At 32.9% G+C, this 19,717-nt stretch overlaps 1 protein-coding gene across 1 annotated transcript; it reads left to right on the forward strand.

Annotated features, from left to right (window-relative positions):
• The first annotated feature begins 186 nt into the window (after window positions 1–186).
• LOC128242691 (carbohydrate sulfotransferase 9-like) lies at window positions 187–8,811 on the forward strand. The gene is made up of 3 exons (XM_052959946.1): window positions 187–377; window positions 5,658–5,749; window positions 6,486–8,811. Exons 2-3 carry the CDS (start codon window positions 5,684–5,686, stop codon window positions 7,584–7,586), a joined length of 1,167 nt encoding a protein of 388 aa, XP_052815906.1. The 5' UTR covers window positions 187–377; window positions 5,658–5,683; the 3' UTR covers window positions 7,587–8,811.
• Window positions 8,812–19,717: the final 10,906 nt, after the last annotated feature.

The raw sequence follows: 19,717 nt of genomic DNA on the forward strand, positions 1-19,717 counted from the left end.
ATTTATACTATTTGGTCGCTTTTGAATGCCAATATATATTTTAATTTCATATCCTTCAAAACTAAATACAATTCAAGCATATTCTTTCATTCGAACATCAGTTCCGTGGTTCGGTTGTCAGCCGATATGAGAAACCCTAACCATATGCGGTTCGGTAGCTAGTGCGTAATTCGATCTTAAACGCAAAGCGGAAGCATATTCATAGCTAACAAACTTTTGGAGAGACGGATGTTTTCCTGCTTTTAAGCAGTAGAAATGTTTTTGAGACGAGCACATTGGCTAGTGCGTCGGCGGAGAAATGCTGTGGTATGGACCCTGATGATGGCAGTCGGGATATTTGTGTTTATAAACCGCCCCAAAAAACCATTTCACTTCAGGTAGGAATCTTCATCTTGTTGTTTGGTTATTAAATATAACACATTCAATATTATTTTGCACACATATGTCTTCAGAATAGGTGCTTGTATTGTGTATTTTAGTAAATGTACTATTATAAGAAGTGAGTTTTGGATCCAAATGATTAAAATGGCAAGGCATGATTTCACCAAAGTAAATTGATAGGAATTACAGGTTGACAAAAAGCGCATCTTTCTGATAAACCAATGGTCGTTGATTCGAACTCCATACCGTGAGGGTGTCAATCGGAATAACTCGGCCATCTCCTCCATACGACGAACATTGCATTAGTAAAAGTAGTTTTAACTTGTATTTTGTAAGTACGAAGTTCAAATAGATTCCAAAAGAAGTGTACATATTGTTCCAGAAATAATTAAGACAACTTAAAGTTAAGTCCTTAAGCTAAACTGCTAAATTGAAATAACTACGCAGTGTAGATACATGCTAATAATTGAAACATTTAAATGTCCAAATACATTGCGAAATATACAAATTCGGAAGTAATTTTATATATAAGTGTTACATGTTTTTTTCTTTCTTCCTTTTTAATACAGTGAATCAAAGCATAGTTACCATCTCAGAGCATTAGCTATTTTCCATATGTATAGGTTATGTATCTAAATGGTTTGTGATTTAAAAAAAATGTGCTTAACATGCTGAATCTACTTCGTCTATTGTATTTGTTAACATGTTCACCGCATTGTTCGTACTCCTACACCGGATTATATCGAATACATATAAGTAACGTTCATTCTACTAGGCTTGACCTGCCTTTGAATTGTTTGGTTTCTGAAAAAGACCCACCAGAAGTACAAACGACTTAAGATGATTAAACTTATTATCAATACTCATTTTACTACCATTACAGTAAAATAAAAGTAAGCCATAATCCGTCTTCTATTCATATATATCCTTTTTTGTTTTATCAGTATGCACAACCAATTACTAACGATCACAATACTCAATAACACGATAAAAGGACTTCCTTGCAATTCTACAGCATTATTTGCAAAGCGGATGATATCATCAGTATAAGTATAAGAACACGATAAACAAAGATTGAATGATAATGATAAAACTGGAATAAGGGTAGGAAGACTCTAGCAGAGCATTTTTTTACAATAATATATCATAATAAAGACTTATACATGCTCAACGGATACGATAATTGAAGGCATTCGTGTTTTGTACTCATGGTACGATGAATGTGTTACGCAGGCAAATATTCTGGTGTTTATACTCGCAAACACGTATCAGAATTCATTCAATGAATTCGATTAAATACCTCGTATATTGCTTGCAAATATTGGCACAGACAACCCTTTTCAGATATAAGAAATAAAAGCAATATTTTTTATCTATACACAAATCAGATGTTGTATTTTATCTTAAGTCCAGTCCAATAAGTTAGACATTACAATGCATTTAAATGGAAATAAAATGCTTGCCTCCACCTATCCTTTAAGTACAGTATGCAACCCTTTTTTAATAAAAAGTGAACTCGCATCTCTGTCGAAACACTTACCATATTATTTTATTGAACTGATCAATCAAAAGGATATACTTTCATCCATTCGGAACTCCTCGGCCATTTTATCGAAAACAACCTCGGATGTATGCCGGTACATCTGTTGAAGTAGTTCGTAAAATTTTAATTATATCATTAGGTAAATGTAGTGTTTTAGAGTTGTATTTATTGATCTAAGTTTAAATTTATTGTCATTGAATTGTATTATAGCAAACATAATGAAGAATCCCAAGAGTTAAGTCACAAAGTTTAACTGCTAAATAAAATAACTACGCGATCTACTTGCAGCGGACTTAAACGTACCACTTTTTGAGTGTGTAAACCATCCAAATATATCCGAGGTTGTTTTCGATAAAATGGCCGAGGAGTTCCGAATGACTTTCACCTACAAAACTAAACAATTTGGTAGTGTTTTTTTTTTTCGATCCGAATCACATGTTAATATTGTCACATCAGCATTAAATAACTGTCAGACCGTAGCAGTTGATAAATGAAATACTACCACAAAACTGTCTTTCTATGATAACACAACAATGTCTATAATAATTAATCCGATTCCTGAGAAAATCGTGCAACAATCTTGAGCAGCATATAGGTGCTTGCTTATAGATTAAACAATTTATGATAATGGTATTATTTTCGGATGAATAATTTGACCTTTCACATATCTTTTTACTGTATGATGTCCCTTTCCCTGAAGGGTTGCGATCTCATCAGTTACAGATCCTGTTGTTTGCTGATTCCGGAGTATCTCATCAGCTACAGATCCTGTAAATTGTTGATTCTCGAGCATAACATCGGTCACATTTCCTGTTGTTTGCTGATTTATAAATATCGAATCAGATACAAGTTCTGTTGATTGTTGATAACATAGTATTTCATCACTTACAAAACCTGTTAGTTGCTGATTCACAAATATATCATTATCCCTAGCCATTGAAAATACCATTGGTGTATCAAATGCATAAATGCACTAATTGTATTCCAGATTCTTGTTATACTCTCCTGGTGTCGTTATGTGACTAGACAAACATATTTCCCTACTGCTAAGAGTTATCCAAAGTTATACCAATTGAACATATAACATCCTGATTTAGGCATCTTTTTTTACTCCAAGTATTAAGGATCCATTATCTTCGGTTCCTCATATCAAACATGGACCATGTTACAGAACATATACCGAGCATTCTTTTTGTGGATATTTATAATATACATCGATATTCTTCTATAATAAATAGTTTGTTATTGAGGCTACAGAGTAACCATCTTCAAGAGGTGTATAATACAGACGGTCCTGCGCAGGTTGTCTCGACATAGACTGACAGCAAATTGAAGATCCAGTGTTGGAAGAAATGTTTGCTCATGTATACTCAAAATATTCTTTGGAACTTTATTGTTCTTTAGTTGTAGTAGTAGTAGTAGTAGTAGTAGTAGAGAATCGTCAATACCATATTCATGCTACCGCTACATGAGGGTACTTTTCCAGATTGCGTTAAAGATTTGGAATCAATGTTTGAATTCATATCTGCTTTATATTCATATTCACATGTTTGGTATTGTTGTAAATATAATATCGTGAAGAGTAAAATCCATTCGTTTTACGAAATCCTTGAAAGGACACAAACTTCCATTTCATCTTACTGTGCTTATTGATATAACGGTTTGCTCTTCTGCAATAGGATAACTTTGCACTCCACCTTGCTCATTTTTTTCTGTACTTTGATTCAGTCAACTTGAACATGGTCTGTGGAGGCCACTTTTTTGTCTCAGTAGACTTTGCTGCACTAGCCTATAATAGAAATGCGTTTTTGAAGTTGTGCACACAAACTGGTTTAAACCACAAGTACATTTACATTTTACTGACCGTTCCAAGGCGGTATCTAACATTCTTTGATAAAGACACCTATATTTTTATATAGTATATATGTATATATATATATATATATATATATAGTGTGTTCTTTGTGGAGTTTTGTGCTGTTGTTCCATGTTACTTGTTTGTGATTGTTTGTTTTTGTGTTCTATGTCCTTGGCGTTTACACTGTGGCATAAAACGGGGCTTATGTTTAAACTTTTGGCTACTGAGCTTGTTTCTGTAGTTTTTAATATAAATATTTATCTTACAAAAATAATTTGTTCATCAATAGGCTTCAGCTATCAGTAGTAAAATTGCTTAATAAGAATGAGATACTCCGGAATCATCTCTATCGCTGTTGCTGTGGTCTGCCGCTGTCTTCTCATGCGTTACAAGCACGTGATTAAAAATGCATCGTGTTTCTTTATAGGTTTACTAATACAATATGAAGTTTTTTATGAGCTAATTATGCAGCATGTCTACGTATTAAGAAAGTAGATGTCTTGGCAAACACGCATATCTGAGCAGAACGTTGGCTGGTTCATTTTAATTCTGCAAAAGCTGAGACACTTTTAGTCTCTGGAATGATAAACGGTCCATCAGATCCGACAGTTTTTATCTATAATACAAAGAATAATGACGTTACTTTACTTACATACTTAGGTATCACATTCCTGCTCCTGGCATGAATATATTCGTTCTACCTAGTTTACAAGTTATATACATCCAGACCAATCACACTTCAACTCCTGCTCTTTGGGTCAAAAGATTCATACGACCAAACGCATTCGAAAATGTTCAAATGAGGCCAAACAATTATCAAACTCAGCAACAAACTCCGACTCATAATTTGAACGGATTTGACTACAACCTACCTTTTGACATGTCATTTCTCCTTTTCAGAATAAATTGTACTCCTCTATTTACTTCCTTTTAAAAACCTCGTTACAAATTTATTGACTTTATTTACTTTATCCCATATACCATTACAGTTTCCAATACGAATTATTGTCATTTACACCATCACATATTGTAACTACATAACTAATTAATACACGAACTTTACACCTATAGGAAAGGCTGAATCGAAAACATTGTATAAACTTAAAAACAAATCTTAATTATGTCAATACATTTCGACCAACATTATGCCTTTTAATATAATTTAGCTTGCGTTTTCACATATAATGGATCGATTATGCTTAATGTTTATATTCTCCATTATGTATTGATTATCTAAACATACTGTTTAAACAAACAAAATATAATCAATGACCAGTAATTCAATGTGCGATTTTGGATAACTATCAAGCAAATACCCCTTTACGTATTTACGTATCAGAACATAGTTAGATACTAGCCACAATAATGCGCGTTATGGCAACGATTTTAACATTTGGACTTTCATTACGTCTCCCTATGCGTAGTCGCAGAATCAAATGATCGTAAACAAACTGAAGCGGCTATTTCTATGGACAAGTCGGAGTACAGACCTTTTGAGAAAAATATTTATGTTTTAAGTTACAGTTGGACCATTTTGACAGGAAACTAAATAGAAGCATGTTTATGGTTTTTGTATGTGTGAAAATGATTTTCATCATTTTGTTCTATATTAATGGAAAATACTTTTTGAAATTAACACGAATATTTTAACCTTTTTTGGTATATGTAACCTCACAATTTTAAAAAATTATCTTGACTTAAACAATCTAACTACTTTACCTAATCTAAATTGTTTTGAAAGACATATAATAAATGTTTTATTTATCTCTTTTGTTTATATAAGAGAGCTCAAAAAAACGTTTGTATGCCAATAGAAGACTAAAGCCGATGTCCTGTCGTCATTGACTATAGCATTGTACTGTTCCCTTGTTCCAGAGCTGGTCCCTAGGTCAGAAGAAAAGATGATATCTCAAGAGCTCGTACTAACAACACATGCAAAGAAAAGCTATACAATAAAGGATACAAAGGTAGTAGGAGCAAAATGTTAACTCTATTGTTAAAGATCCTAAACCACTCTTAAACCACATGACCAAATGTTTTCTTATGTTTTAACTTTCGGCTACTGAGCTTGTTTCTATTTTTTTTTAATATGAATATTAAATTCGAATGGTTAATACTTAAACAAACAATGCTTAATCAAAATTCATTAATTTGAAGAGGACACTTATTATTTTAGCTATCATTATATAAGTATTGCAAACAACAAACCCATTGTCACTATCACTTATGGGTTTTCTCAAATCATTTGAAAAGAGCTCTAATAATACAGATAAAAATAGTGATAAGGTGACATTTCCAATTGAATTAGACAAGTATTAAATTGATTTTGAAATCAATGTAGCTCTAACTCAATTTAAGAGCTCTTCAATGCAACCGATCTCGAATGATCTCAATTGAAATGTAATGTTCTCCAAATGATTTCGGGATATACCTGCTCTAATTCGATTGGAAATCTCTTGAATTGAATCGAAGAGGTGTATAATTATTTGTAGAGCTCTTAAAATATTTGAGTTCTTATTTATTTATCGTTCCATAAAGGTCGGCTAAGTCCTGTTCTTTATGACTGAAACCATTAATGTTTGGTATGTTACACCATTGAGGATGTTTCAAAAAGGCCTTTGAGAATGTTAATGGCTCTGACCAGGGGCTTATTTTGTTTATTGTGTTATATGTTTAGCTTAGTCTTTGATTGTTTAAATAAAGAATCTGTCAGCGGAAGATGGGTTTTCGAGAGCCAAGTTTTTACAAAGCGCATGTGAGAACAGCATACATAGATCGGGGAATAAAGGGATCCGAGTGAGTTTCGACCCGCATGCTAACGCCGTGTACTGTCCACTGTGTAAGATTGCTTCCACCTTCTGGGAAAGGATTTTCCGTATGATGGCGCTTAACAACAAAGGTACACGAAATAGTACGGTATTGACCGCTTTTGATGTGCCTATATCAGATATAAGTCGTTCCAATGATTATTTGGACCTTAAAAACTGGACTGTTGGTAGTAAAGACGCAACAAAAAGTTTTCGATTTATGTTTGTTAGGAACCCGTTTGATATGCTGTTTTCCCTTTACGTTGATAAACTTGTTGGACCTAATCCGTATTTCAGTAGGTTTTCACAAGCTAACAAAAAACAATGTGGATATGCGAATATTTCGTTCCGACAACTGCTTGAACATGTGATTATCACGGATAAGAAGGGGAAACCTCTTGACTGTCATGTTGCGAAGTGGGATGCTTGTTTACCATGTAAAGTTAACTACACATATATAGGCAACATGGAAACGTTTAAAGATGACACCTCAGTTATATTGTCGGCTCTTGGACAGCTCAAGAGTCTAGATGCAATGAAAGCCAAATTCACTGACCTCCACGCCCATGACGCTATTCAAGATTCGGTATCTGGACTTTTCGAATGGCGTAAGGACATTGTTAAGTGCATGTCATGGCCAGATGCCCTGCGTAGGGTCTGGCGGAAGTTGCAGATTCGAGGAGTTATAGGGACTACAGGATTTTCGCTCTCCGAATTAGAGGCAGAGTCTATCAATAGGACTGATTACATAAAAGTTCTTAAGAAAGTTAGGGAGAAAAGTACAGCAAGCGAAAGACGTATGATTAAGCAGTTATCTTTCATTGAAGCATACAGGAATATTCCTGCGGAAATATTAGACAGTATTAAACAAGTGTATAGACATGAATTTAATTTATTCAATTTTAGCGATGATACTGAAATATTTCGCCAATTGGATCAATACAAAGCAAAAGGTTTCTTTAATTACTCCAACATCGATAGTAATATTAGGTTTTAAACTTTGGATTAGGTTTAATTATATTCCCACTGAAAAACAACAAGGAATAATAGTATGGTACTTTGATTGGCAATTATAAAACAGAACATGGTTTAGATCTATCAGAAACATCCAACATACTCCGCTTGATAAGCGCCAAACAGTTCTGCAACACTCTGAGTAAAGTAAGTCTTGCTAGATGTACCATGCATTTATTAATGGATGGAATATAAAGATAATTGATAAACTGCATTTAGACTTTGTATTACCATACAGTTTTATGTATTTTTATATTGAGGACATTAAAATGATAATTGTTCCATCCGAAGCACATGAGGGAACGCAATTAATGAACTTATTTTATAGATAACGTCGCAACCATATGCTTATTATATAGTGTCATTAAATAGTTGTAATATGTACATATCGATATGACATTTTTTGTGGTCATTTATTATCATTAAAGGCCGCGCAAGTTGTGAAAATAATAACTTGTCCTTATTCCCTAAAATCAATTTTGCTCTTAAACCGATTTTTTTTGTTCAACACATTGCATTTATATGTATAGACCATAGTGTAGTAAAGGTGCAGTATGGAATAAATGTCAGGTGACATTAAATCTAAAATATTAAATAGATGTTTATATTATCCCGCAATATCGGCATAGAATCACGTAGTTCCTAGGCACTTTGGCTGCTCCTTTAGTTTTGTAATTTTTACACTTCTTGTATTAGCCATTAGGGTTTCTGCTAAGCTGATTATTTGCATACTTGGATATTTGTTTTGAGAGTAATCAATTCTAACATGGGTATTTCTGTTTGTGTGTTAAGGTTATTTAAACAATATTTATTGTCTGATATATTATGCTTCAATTAAGGTTTTTTGTTGACACTTTCGGCTAATGAGCATGGTCCTGTAGTTTTTCATATACATATACTGTAAAACAGGTCTGCAAGTAAATTACCATAGTAAGCACACATTTGTTTACCTATTGTTTGAAGATAAAACTCCTGTCAACATTTGAATGAATTAAGCATCAAAATTACAAACAATTGGAATACAAACAAAGCACTCCAGAAACGTCAGATCCGGTCCAGTTAATATGTTTGTAAAATGGAGCATAGTCAAAACTGCTTTTGTATCATTTACTGCTAAGAATGTCGTCTTTTTGTGCAATGTTGTTTTTCAATTAGAAATATTAATTGCTTCATAAGCAAATGTAAAGTAATAGATCTATATTATATTTTCCTGTTGTTTTGCTCTTTTTAGTTCAATACATCTTCAAAAGCATCAGTCATTGCAATTCTTCAGGTATAAAACATCATATTATAGGAGTTTCGGTGTTTAGGACTATGATTGTATTGTATAGTTTCCTCAGTAAAACTTTTTTCTTATGATTTAAAATCTTAAATGATGATATGACCAACATTATTGTAGCAGTATTGAGAGCTGAGACAGTCGCAGGATGGGGTGTATTTACAGATGTGTCGTTACCTGAAACGACTTTATTTATAATATTGAAATGAGAATTAGCATTTTATCTCTATAACATATAAGATGTATTCTTTTAACTAGACCCTAAAAAGTTGTTGTATACAATTGCAGTCGAAATATATCTCAAAACACGAGTATAATAAGTGGTTAACGGGGAAAATAAAAACAAGATTGTAGAACGAAGTATGTAGAAAATCCCCCAGAAAAAAAACGGAAAATGTCACGAAATCAAATATGTACCGTATCTAGGTGAATATCAAAGATAACACATGTGCAATTAGAAGTATAGTATGGTAAGAATGAAACTAATTTGGACCCAAATCTCCATTTAAGTTTCAAGATACGTTTGCGTTACTCCTGCGTTATTTATGAGCAACTCTTTCATATCTACAGACCTGCGACATAACTACGATTCGTTTCATAATATATAAAAAAAACGTAATAATAACAATAATAAAGCAAATGTCTATATTGTTTTCAAACTTATTTTTAATAAAGGTATTTCATGAGGTTTCAAAGCATAGTTTTGATAAGCATCTTCTTTGCTTGGAAGTTCTAACGAGATGGTTGATGTGGTTGCGTATTTCGCCAGTTGTGGACTTAACGCATGTGTTTTGCTTTTATGTTTGCTGTCAATTGCAATGTTATGGTGAAACCTTTTGTTGGTGCTGATTGCAAAAAGTGACAACCTTTACGGGTATAGATATATAATTAACATTTGTCAGTTGAGAAGTAAACTATTCACCGTAAGAAATTGATACTTGTGTAAACGAGATTTTACATACGATGTATGCAAAAATAACCAAAGAAAAATATATTTAACGCATGGATTTATTTCAATTTAACGACATATGAAAACACACTCAATCTAAAAAGGAAATGGACCTGGTACTGCAATTCAATAATCTAGTCAATGGTGTGTGCACAATAATTACGTGCGGTTGTTCAGAGCTCTCTTTAAAATGCAAACCGATTATGTACTCAAGATCGGGGGAAACGGCAACGGCAGCACTAGGAACAGCAACAAGACGAGGCAACGATTAGCTCAAACACAAGCTCAAACAGCGGCGTTGGTAGTCGTAACAGAGACGGCAGTGGCAACACTGCCAAAGAGGGTTATTAGAATAATTCGTGTTCCAATTTGAACGATAGTAGTAGTAATGTCAATGGTTGATTAAAATATAAAAGCCATTGCTGGTCGTCATATGCAGAGGAAATCACATTTAAGTCGAAAAATGCCACGCAATTAAATATGTTTTCGTATGTACATTAATATCAAAATTGACATGTGTGTAGTAGGTTAAATGGTCCGAAACATTGTGTAAAACAACAACATGCGATGATATAATAACAAATATTCTTATAAAAGGTTGAACAAATCACGAACTAGTCGGAAAATGTCACATAATTAGATTTTTTTTGTATAACAGTTACTATCATGCTTTTCGATGAAATGTGGAGTTTTATCAGTGAAATAACAACAGTGAAATTTGATATTTTCACTGTAAAATAAGGAGTGAAAATATTAACTTTTAGAACTACTTTTAAAATCCATTGTAGTTACTTCCCCATGATCAAAACAGAACAATTCAGTTTTGAAACAGAAACTGTTTTGATTAACTTTTTCTTGATCTTTCATACCAAACAAATTACAGACGAAAACAATTGTTCGAATATAAATAGAATGTTATATCATCGTTCAAATGTACTTTTAACTGTTTGTCGTTGTAATATAATGTTATTAATTAGGTGATTTCATATTGGCCTAGTTATTTGTCCGAGGTTAGCTGTATTTGCCTGAGCCCGAAAGGGTGAAGGCAAATACACCCGACTGAGGACAAATAACTGGGCCAATATGAAATCACCTTATTAATAAGTATTTTATTAATTAACTATTGCCATTTTGGTTAAAAACATTCTTATAACTTACCTTTAATTCACAGTGAAGCCGTATTTATCCCTCATTCATTGTCTGCTTTTTTAGACTTGACTTTGCTGATTTTGACATGCATCCTTAGATTGACATTGCACATACTTATGAATAAAGCACTGTACATTGTAAGAAAGCATGTCTTTTTGTCTTAAATTCGTAAATCACTTGCCAAAACGTCAAATGTTTCACCTTTGTCGTCCATTTTGTCGGTGTACAAAATCGTAATAGTCGTAAAATCTACAAACGGGTTAAATACAACTGTAATATCAAACCGTACAAGGTGGTTCAATCATTCAATAGGTTCAAATATTCCAAATAGTTTATACGAAGCACAAATTTTTCAAAACAGTCGGAAAACGAAAAACAAAATGGCTACATTTAAAAATAATTTCCGGCATATTTCTCATATTAGGCGAGTTTCGACAGCCAATGAAAATGGCCCATTTCTCAAATCCTATATTAGGCGAGTTTTTTAGCCAATCAAAACGGAGGAAACTCATATTAGACGAGTTTTGTTGATATTGGCCGAGTTTGGTCGATATTTAGCGAGTTCTGGCATATATTGTCTTCAATTGTCTGGTATTGGTACCGCAATTGTCTCTGTATATCGCCAAATACATAATAGTTGATTAATATTACGTAATACGAACTTCCCGAAACATTTACACAAAAAATTACAGATTAACTGATTTTTTACCCCATCCACTCCTCAAAATCTGTCAACATTTGATAAAACGCTGCCTTTGATTTTCTATATTTGAAAAGTTCGAATGATATTTTTTATATTTGCAAAAAAAACTGTACTTACAGTACACTTGGCATGTTCAAGCCAGGTTAAAAAGATACTGAAACCCAAAATACTGTAAATTTTTATTAACTATTATTATATTATGTTTATATAGAAATTTCAGCAAATCATTTATCTTATAATAATTAAACCCTTGGTACATGTATTTTGTAGAGTTCATATACAAAACAGAAATATAAAAAGAAAAGAAATATAATTTTTGCATTATTTTTTTTGCATAAAAAATGGATGGACTACCTTTAACATGTTAACTAGTATCACATATGTACCAATTTCTATTTAAAGCCAGGTTCTTATATTATTGATATAAAAATGATAAAGATTTTTTTCAAATGCCAATACAATCATGAGCAGGATCAAAACAATCATTGAAATTAGACTTTTTGATGAAGAAGCCCTGATTTGTATAATTTAGCTTTTAGCTTCAAATTTCAAACAAGCCCTGCTATAAAAAATCACAATTTGGGTAAGACCCGAGGCATTTTACCAGTGCAGGGCTTACTGGCTTGTGTGAATTTAGACCATTTGTCAAAAGGAATGGATTTTCTTAACAAAAGAATGATTTATCACAGCTTACTGAAGGGCTGTATTTACTCATTTGGGGGTTGGGCTCAGGTCCTTCAGTTAGTCAAAAAAGACATCAAATGCAGTTTTTTGGTAATAAAAATATTTCAAAACAAATTACATATATTGAAATGCCAATAAATGTGCTGTATACAATTGTTCTATTCAATTGAATTGCAGTTGCTATTGGATTTAGCTTGACTTTTTCAAGTTGTTGACGATATCTCTAACTTGCATATGATGCCCACTATTTTGCCCTTTTAACATTTGACTTAGAAATTCTGGATTTTGCATGTAATCTTATTTTACAGTGATCCAGGCATGTTTTGCCAAAGCCTGCCAAAGGCGGATCCAGTAATTGACACAAGATTGTAGTCACTCAGGGGTTGTAACATTTCAACGTGTTTCCCCCCCCCCCCCCCAGAACTGAATAATTTTGGTCAGCAATGATGGCAAACGGCCAGGTTCACCCCCTAGGAAATGTACATAATATCTAGTCCGAAATGATACATTTTGGGCAATTTATTTCTTTTTAATCCTATATAAAAATATGCCACCTGACTTTCAACAAGTCTTTTGACCATTTTTATTACTTAAGCGTACAGGGAGAAGATAAGAAATGTCAAAACAATAAAAAAAAAATATGCCTGATTGCTTATTAGTGTACCAGTACCATTGAAATAGGCAGTAAACAAGGAAGTTATGGGGTTAGGTGTGGGGTGTGCCCCCCCCCCCCCATATTGATATTGCAAGTGCTGAAATCCTTAATGCTTATGTACCAGTCATTTGAAACCACAGCCCCGTAGGTCCGGGGAAGAGCAGAGACTTTGACTTTTGTTCCAGCCTACCCCGGGTAAAATCCCGGCCCTGCCGGGACGACCAGTTGGTAAAATCCCTGCTAATGTCCCCGCACCCTAGGGACCCTAGGTAAGGTCCATTCCCCACAAATTTTTGCGAACATAAAACCACCCCATTCACGCGGTACTGCGGGGCCACCAGGAAGGTAAAACCACGCCCCATTTCCCCAGTATACCCCCGGACCTGGGGGGGGGGGCGTGGTTACAACTGACTGGTGCATTATAGCAATGAAAAAAGTCGATCAAGCTGCCTCTGACAGTGACAGCTCTTGTTTGTTTTCGAAATTATTTTGGATTTTGAATAGGAACTTTCACTAACATTTTGGCGAATAAGTACATCCGTTCTCCAAGGAAATGGGGTATGTGCACCCCCCCGAAAGTGTGTCGAAAGATGGCCCTACTGACTGTTATTAAATAAACTATCAATGTTTTTCAAAACAGGTAAAATGTTAAAGATAAATCACAAACCTATCGTGATGTTTCGTTTCCACGCCCTCCATTTTCCCACTCCATTTGAAGCTTTGAATGCTATCCTTTTCTTTCAATGAATGCCTAAATAAACCATTGACGTCAATATATTTCCTACATTTTCCATTTACCGTCGCTTTCTGATCGATTTTGGCAATCTCTGTCTGCCTCTGTTTCTCTTTTCATTTTCATCTGTCCATCTTTGTTTTGATTTGCTGACCTCATTGATTATTCATAACTGTCACGTGCTTGTGCTCCGTTTACTTTCGTAGGCTTTCGGAACTGCTCGGAATAACTCCGAGTAGGCCATAGCGGATTTTCTGGTAACCACCAAAAAATAAATATGGTCGGAAAATCGTGTTAATATCAGGCCATCGGAGTGGAATCTAGAGACGAAATTTCGCACAACACTAAAATAAGGATGCTTTTTCACGACAGTTGTGTTATTTTTGTGTTTTATAACCAAAATTCTCGCTGAACGTACAATTTTAAGACTAAGAACCTTAACAATGACTGCTAACTCATATAATCCAAAAGACTGGGGAAAAGGGAAATCTATCTCTCTCTCTCTCTCTCTATATATATATATATAATATGTCGTTCTAGAGATATACAACTTTTATAAAAATAATGCTACAAATAAAATCTGCCTGAAAGTTGAACCGTTATGAATACGATTCTTAAAAATGGCAATATTGATGCTAACAGAATGTTATTATATAGACAGTCACGAAAAATAAAACCTTGCAATTATTAACTTTGTTGTAACATTGATGATATTCTGCAGCGTTTATTCAAAGTACAGAAGAAATATCAAATTCCATGTTCTGTAAGACGTGATATAGAAAACTATATTACAGTGATACAAATAAATTATCACTTTACTTTCTAATACCTGCCAAACCGAGTACAAACTTCGTTCATTTCATCTATTGAGAGGTATTGCGTTTTCTTCCATTTCTACTTTCGGGAAATTCTATTTTATAGTAATGAGTTATCCTCTTATTAGTAATGCCTTTTGTTTAAAATAAATCCTTTACTTATGTAAATGTACTTCTATCTATAACTAAACATTCCATCTTGCCTAATACTATTATGGTTTGATGTGTTCGTATTGGTATTGTTCAAATTAAGTATTTTGGTTATTTTAAGAAAACATAATCATCATGTTCTGCTCGGTTAAAGAAGACAATATAAGGCGACGAAACATTACTGTACATTCTTTATATTGCAGATAGCTTAGACACGATGCGGTAAAACTGAAACGATACAAAGACAGAAAAATGCCATTAATAACTCATATTGACTATTTATTAATTATATTGATATTCGAAGAAATTAACATTTGGAATTGAAGACTTAATGTTGTTATTTGTAAGAAACAAAGATGTGCGAATGCATTATAAATTTTGGTACGAACATATCGAGTCCGAAATCTCACATCAAGAATTTGCTTTATTCAACAGTATTACTAATTCTAATTTATGTAAGAATAAAGCTTGGAACATCAAACATGTAATACATACGCTATGGTTGGCCACAAAACCATCTTAAGACGAACATATTGTACTACAGTTAATTTCACAGCCAACAAAATGGCGACAACTAATAGATTGATAGTCCAGCAAACTATTTTAAAAATATCACTGTAAAAATTAACTGAAAGTATAATTGTTTTTCATTATTTAAAGAAAGAAGGCGTAAAGCAAGATTACATTGTAAGATATATAAATGGAAACATTAAAAGGAAACAACGTTGAACATTTGATATGGAGTTCAAAGTTCAATCCTTTATTGTATGATATGGATCAGTGTAATAGAATTATGTTACTAAAAGGAAAATATCGACTTCTTTCTACTTTATGTTCCCTTTTAGGTACGTCTTTACGCTTACTGGATAGGGAAGCGGAAAATATCATTCTGAAAACAGATCCAAAGTATAAATGCGCTTGTATTGTAAATGGTTATACAAAACATTACCTTCATCTACTATTAGGAATGTTGATACACGTAAAAACATATCGTATTAAACTTTCTTTCAGCAAACAGGGTATATACATCCTCAATTTAAATGGTATTTCAGGAATAAAAATGTAGAATATTGTATTTCGCAATACCTGAAGAATAAAGAAGTGCCAATAATATGTTTAAAAATATAAAAAGCTTATTGGAAATTTCATATTTAACTATAATAAAGTAGTAGCAGAAAATGACATTTCTCGTGAGATTGTATTGACTTAGTGTACCACTATGACCCTGTTGGACATATTTCTACATGATATTTTTAGTTAATTTAAAAAAAAAAATCTCCTTAGAAAACTGCTAATGAAATGTCCTTAATACCGAATAGCATCTGAAATTAATTTCCATACATGTCAATTAGAATTGACAAAAACTTTATGTAACTAGTGTAAAAGCTGGTATAAAAGAGAAGGGATTGAATTTCATGCCTCAATGCCGTGGATGATTCAAATATCGTCCCTAATAGATAAGAAAATAGAGTTTTGTAACAATATTTCGATATTTATTTAATATCGACTGGCCCTCCCCCCAAAGTCTATTTCGATAACTGATCATGGATTTCAAATCCCTACATAAGAAATGGTATCCATACCACCTAACAAGGCAGCTTATAATGTAATCATAATTTGACGTTTATATTATGTAAACACTATCATTGAAGAGTTACAATCTTCTAAAGCTTACGCTCCTAGCCAACTCGATGAACAAAGTGTTATTAAAACTGTGGCGTCTAACCTCAAGCAAAGACAAAAGTTCTGGTCTAATTAAATTAAAAGATTTATAATCCAAAATGCATAAAGTATAAATATTTTTGTAGACTTAAAAATAATTACACCATTTTGTAGAATTTGTTATAAATGTTTGTAACAAATTGATATCAAATATATCTATAGAATTATTGTTTATTCGGCAATTAAGTTTGAGAAAAACAAATGTTTGAAAATTATGTTTGATGAAGCTAAATCGTCGTTGATAGTAGGAACAATTGAAATTGAATTTGTCACTAAAAAAATACCTTTCCTTAAAAATTATACAACAGATAATTACCAGGGCATGTTTAGAAATAACCGGAAGTGTCGTTTCTGTTTTAACTCATACAGCTTTCATTTGTCTCATGAATCACTTGATTACGTGTATCACTTACACCTGTAATGTTTTGTTGGAAGGAATGTAGTGTAATGCAACAACTATGGAATAAATTAAACAGTTTTATAGCTTTAAATAAAATCAAAGTAATTATAGCGAAACATGAAGCCTCATTAGGGACAGTGAACAAACAAAATTTGTAATTTTCTTATAATCTCAATGAATTTTACATAAACTTAACCAAGTATAATAATAAAACACTATCCTTTGATGTATATTTGATGTTTTTGAAATTACACATTAATATAGAAGAACAAGTAGATTCAACAACGATAAATTCTAAACCAACAATTACAAATAGGATATACTTAAATCAACACAAAAGCTTAATAATAGAAGACACAATTAGCCATATCGAAAAAGAAAAATCGAAGTACTGAAATAACATATATATCAATATGCTTGAATTCCTCTTCTTGAAAACATTAGCTGGTAAAGGTGACATCGATTGTATAAACATCATTCGAACGTGTGTGTACGCATGTGTATAAGTGCGGGTATATATAAATATAAGCGTTAATGTTTTTTTTTTCGTGTGTGTTCTTATGCTTGCGCTTGCTTGTGCGAATGTGATGGTAAATGCGGTTGAGTGAACATTATTGTTTTTGTATGGATATTAATTCTAACATATTAAATATAACTGTTACTAAATTAAGATTTAAAAACTGTTTGCTAATACAGATTCTATCTAAACAATAAATGAGAAAAAGAAACGGTTGCTTATGTACCTTCATCTTTAGGCTATTTCGTTGGTAATCAATGTATACCATATAGTTTCAATTTACAGAAGATGTTTGCGACTGGTCGTTGAGTTCTTGAAGTGTATTAGAACTTTTATAAATTGTGACAATTTTCACTTAAATGTTCCCAAGTTTTTTCTTCTGACAATTTAAAACTGTTTGCTATTGTTTTTACTTATTTGTGCTGCAACGAAACTCCTTGTTATTTTGTAACCAAATGTTGTCGTAATACAGGTTATACCTTCCTTATAAACCCATTTAACCAATGCTGGCTTTTCGTTTTGACTTTGATTCGATATCTATGCAATGTTATGACATGTGTTGATCTGTTTGGGATGTTTTAAAATAACTTAGTTCAATGTCTTAGTGTTATTTTTGCCAAAATATCTTTGTTTATTTTATCATCGAATTATGTGATTTTACATACGATATGTCACTCATTCCCTTAACTGGACTTTTAATGATTTAGTTTTACATTGTTCGAGCTGAAATTTAGACCTCGTTTGTTTCCTGATATGATCTCACGTTGAGGGCCAAAAAGATATATTACACATGTGTTAACTATAGGTCCTGCATAAGACACCAACAAAATAAATCAGAACGATTCTCTTTATTGGCCATGCTGTCGTTTCTTTTTTTAATAATCGCCCTGTATTCCATAAAATCGTACGCGGAGATCATTAGATTCTATTTTGCTCTGCTGATCATTAATCGATTGATAAAATGTGTTCTCAACTAATGTGAAAAACACTATTAAGATTTAAAATCAGCTATAAAAATAATCAACTGATACTTTATCTACATAGTCCCCCATTTGCCCTGAATATAATAATTGCCATTATTTCTCAGACTCACTTTTTTATTCCTACCACAGTGATATTATTACATCAGCAACCAGATTGACCTGGAACATATCTAACTGACAGTTGCAACCATTCAAAGATATACATGACTCAAATATCTGATCCTATAGGAGACTGGCTAAAACCTGGCGGAGACACAACAGCGGACACCACACCCCCTATGATTTATTATTTTATCATAGCTTGTAGCACGAAGAATAAATCTTCAGAGGGTTTTGACATGATCAAAGCTCTTAGAAATGAGAACAATAAACGTCAGGTGGTAAGGAAGCGTAATATTGACAGCGTATGAGACAAATTCCATCAAACTCGTATGATTGTTGCTGATTAACTAACAGATCTACTCGTAATAGCTGAAACCATTTTGGATGACAGCTGCAGAAAAAAAAACATTTCTCTGAAGACACATAATATGAACTAAGGCGCTGCCTCTACGGGCTTGAAGTGTTATTGCCGGACACTTTAAGTTTACTTAATGACTAAGTGAAACATACTTGGAGTGTAAGGGAACGTTTTTTTGTATATGTTAATAAAACTTTTAAAATAACAAGCAGTTCTGTTGCTGTTTGCAATTTATTTAGTGTATACGCAACAATCCTCAATAATAGTGTATACATTATATATAATGCATTACTTTATATTTTATATGAAGTTTAGAGTTTTTCTTCTTAATTAACTTAAATAAAGCTACTATGCATTTGAGATCAAGTACACAAACGCATTTGAGGAATATGTTACAAACAGAAAATGAATAAAAAACAAGAGCTGTCACAGAGACAGCGCGCTCGACTATTCCGCCGCTTTTCGGTGTATGGACTGAAAAGTTTTGGCGAAACATGCATTGATCACTGTTATATTACATTTCAATGCAATACATGATGTGCTGAGTTATTTACATAAATTGAATTGGAAAATATTTGAGGTGGTACGCAAATTTTAACATAAATTGCAAGTTGAAAAAGGGGCATAATTTTGTCAAAATGCTTGATAGAGTTCCATCCTCCCCACCCCCGCCAAAAATGTTGCAAAATGTTAATCATGAACAAATGTGTTGTTTAGATTTTAAAGGCAAATACAATTCTGCTTTAATTACAGAATTATCTAAACGATACTTTCAGTAAACTTTAAAATAATTTGTGTTTGCAATGACATATCTGACAAACATCATGTCTAATGATCAAAATTATTAAAATTTCAATTAATGAATATTGTAAACAGCTTTGCTAAAATCAGGTATAAACCCAAAGACCTGTGACA

Source organism: Mya arenaria, chromosome 8 (genome assembly GCF_026914265.1).
Source record: "Mya arenaria isolate MELC-2E11 chromosome 8, ASM2691426v1".
NCBI classification, from domain to species: domain Eukaryota; kingdom Metazoa; phylum Mollusca; class Bivalvia; order Myida; family Myidae; genus Mya; species Mya arenaria.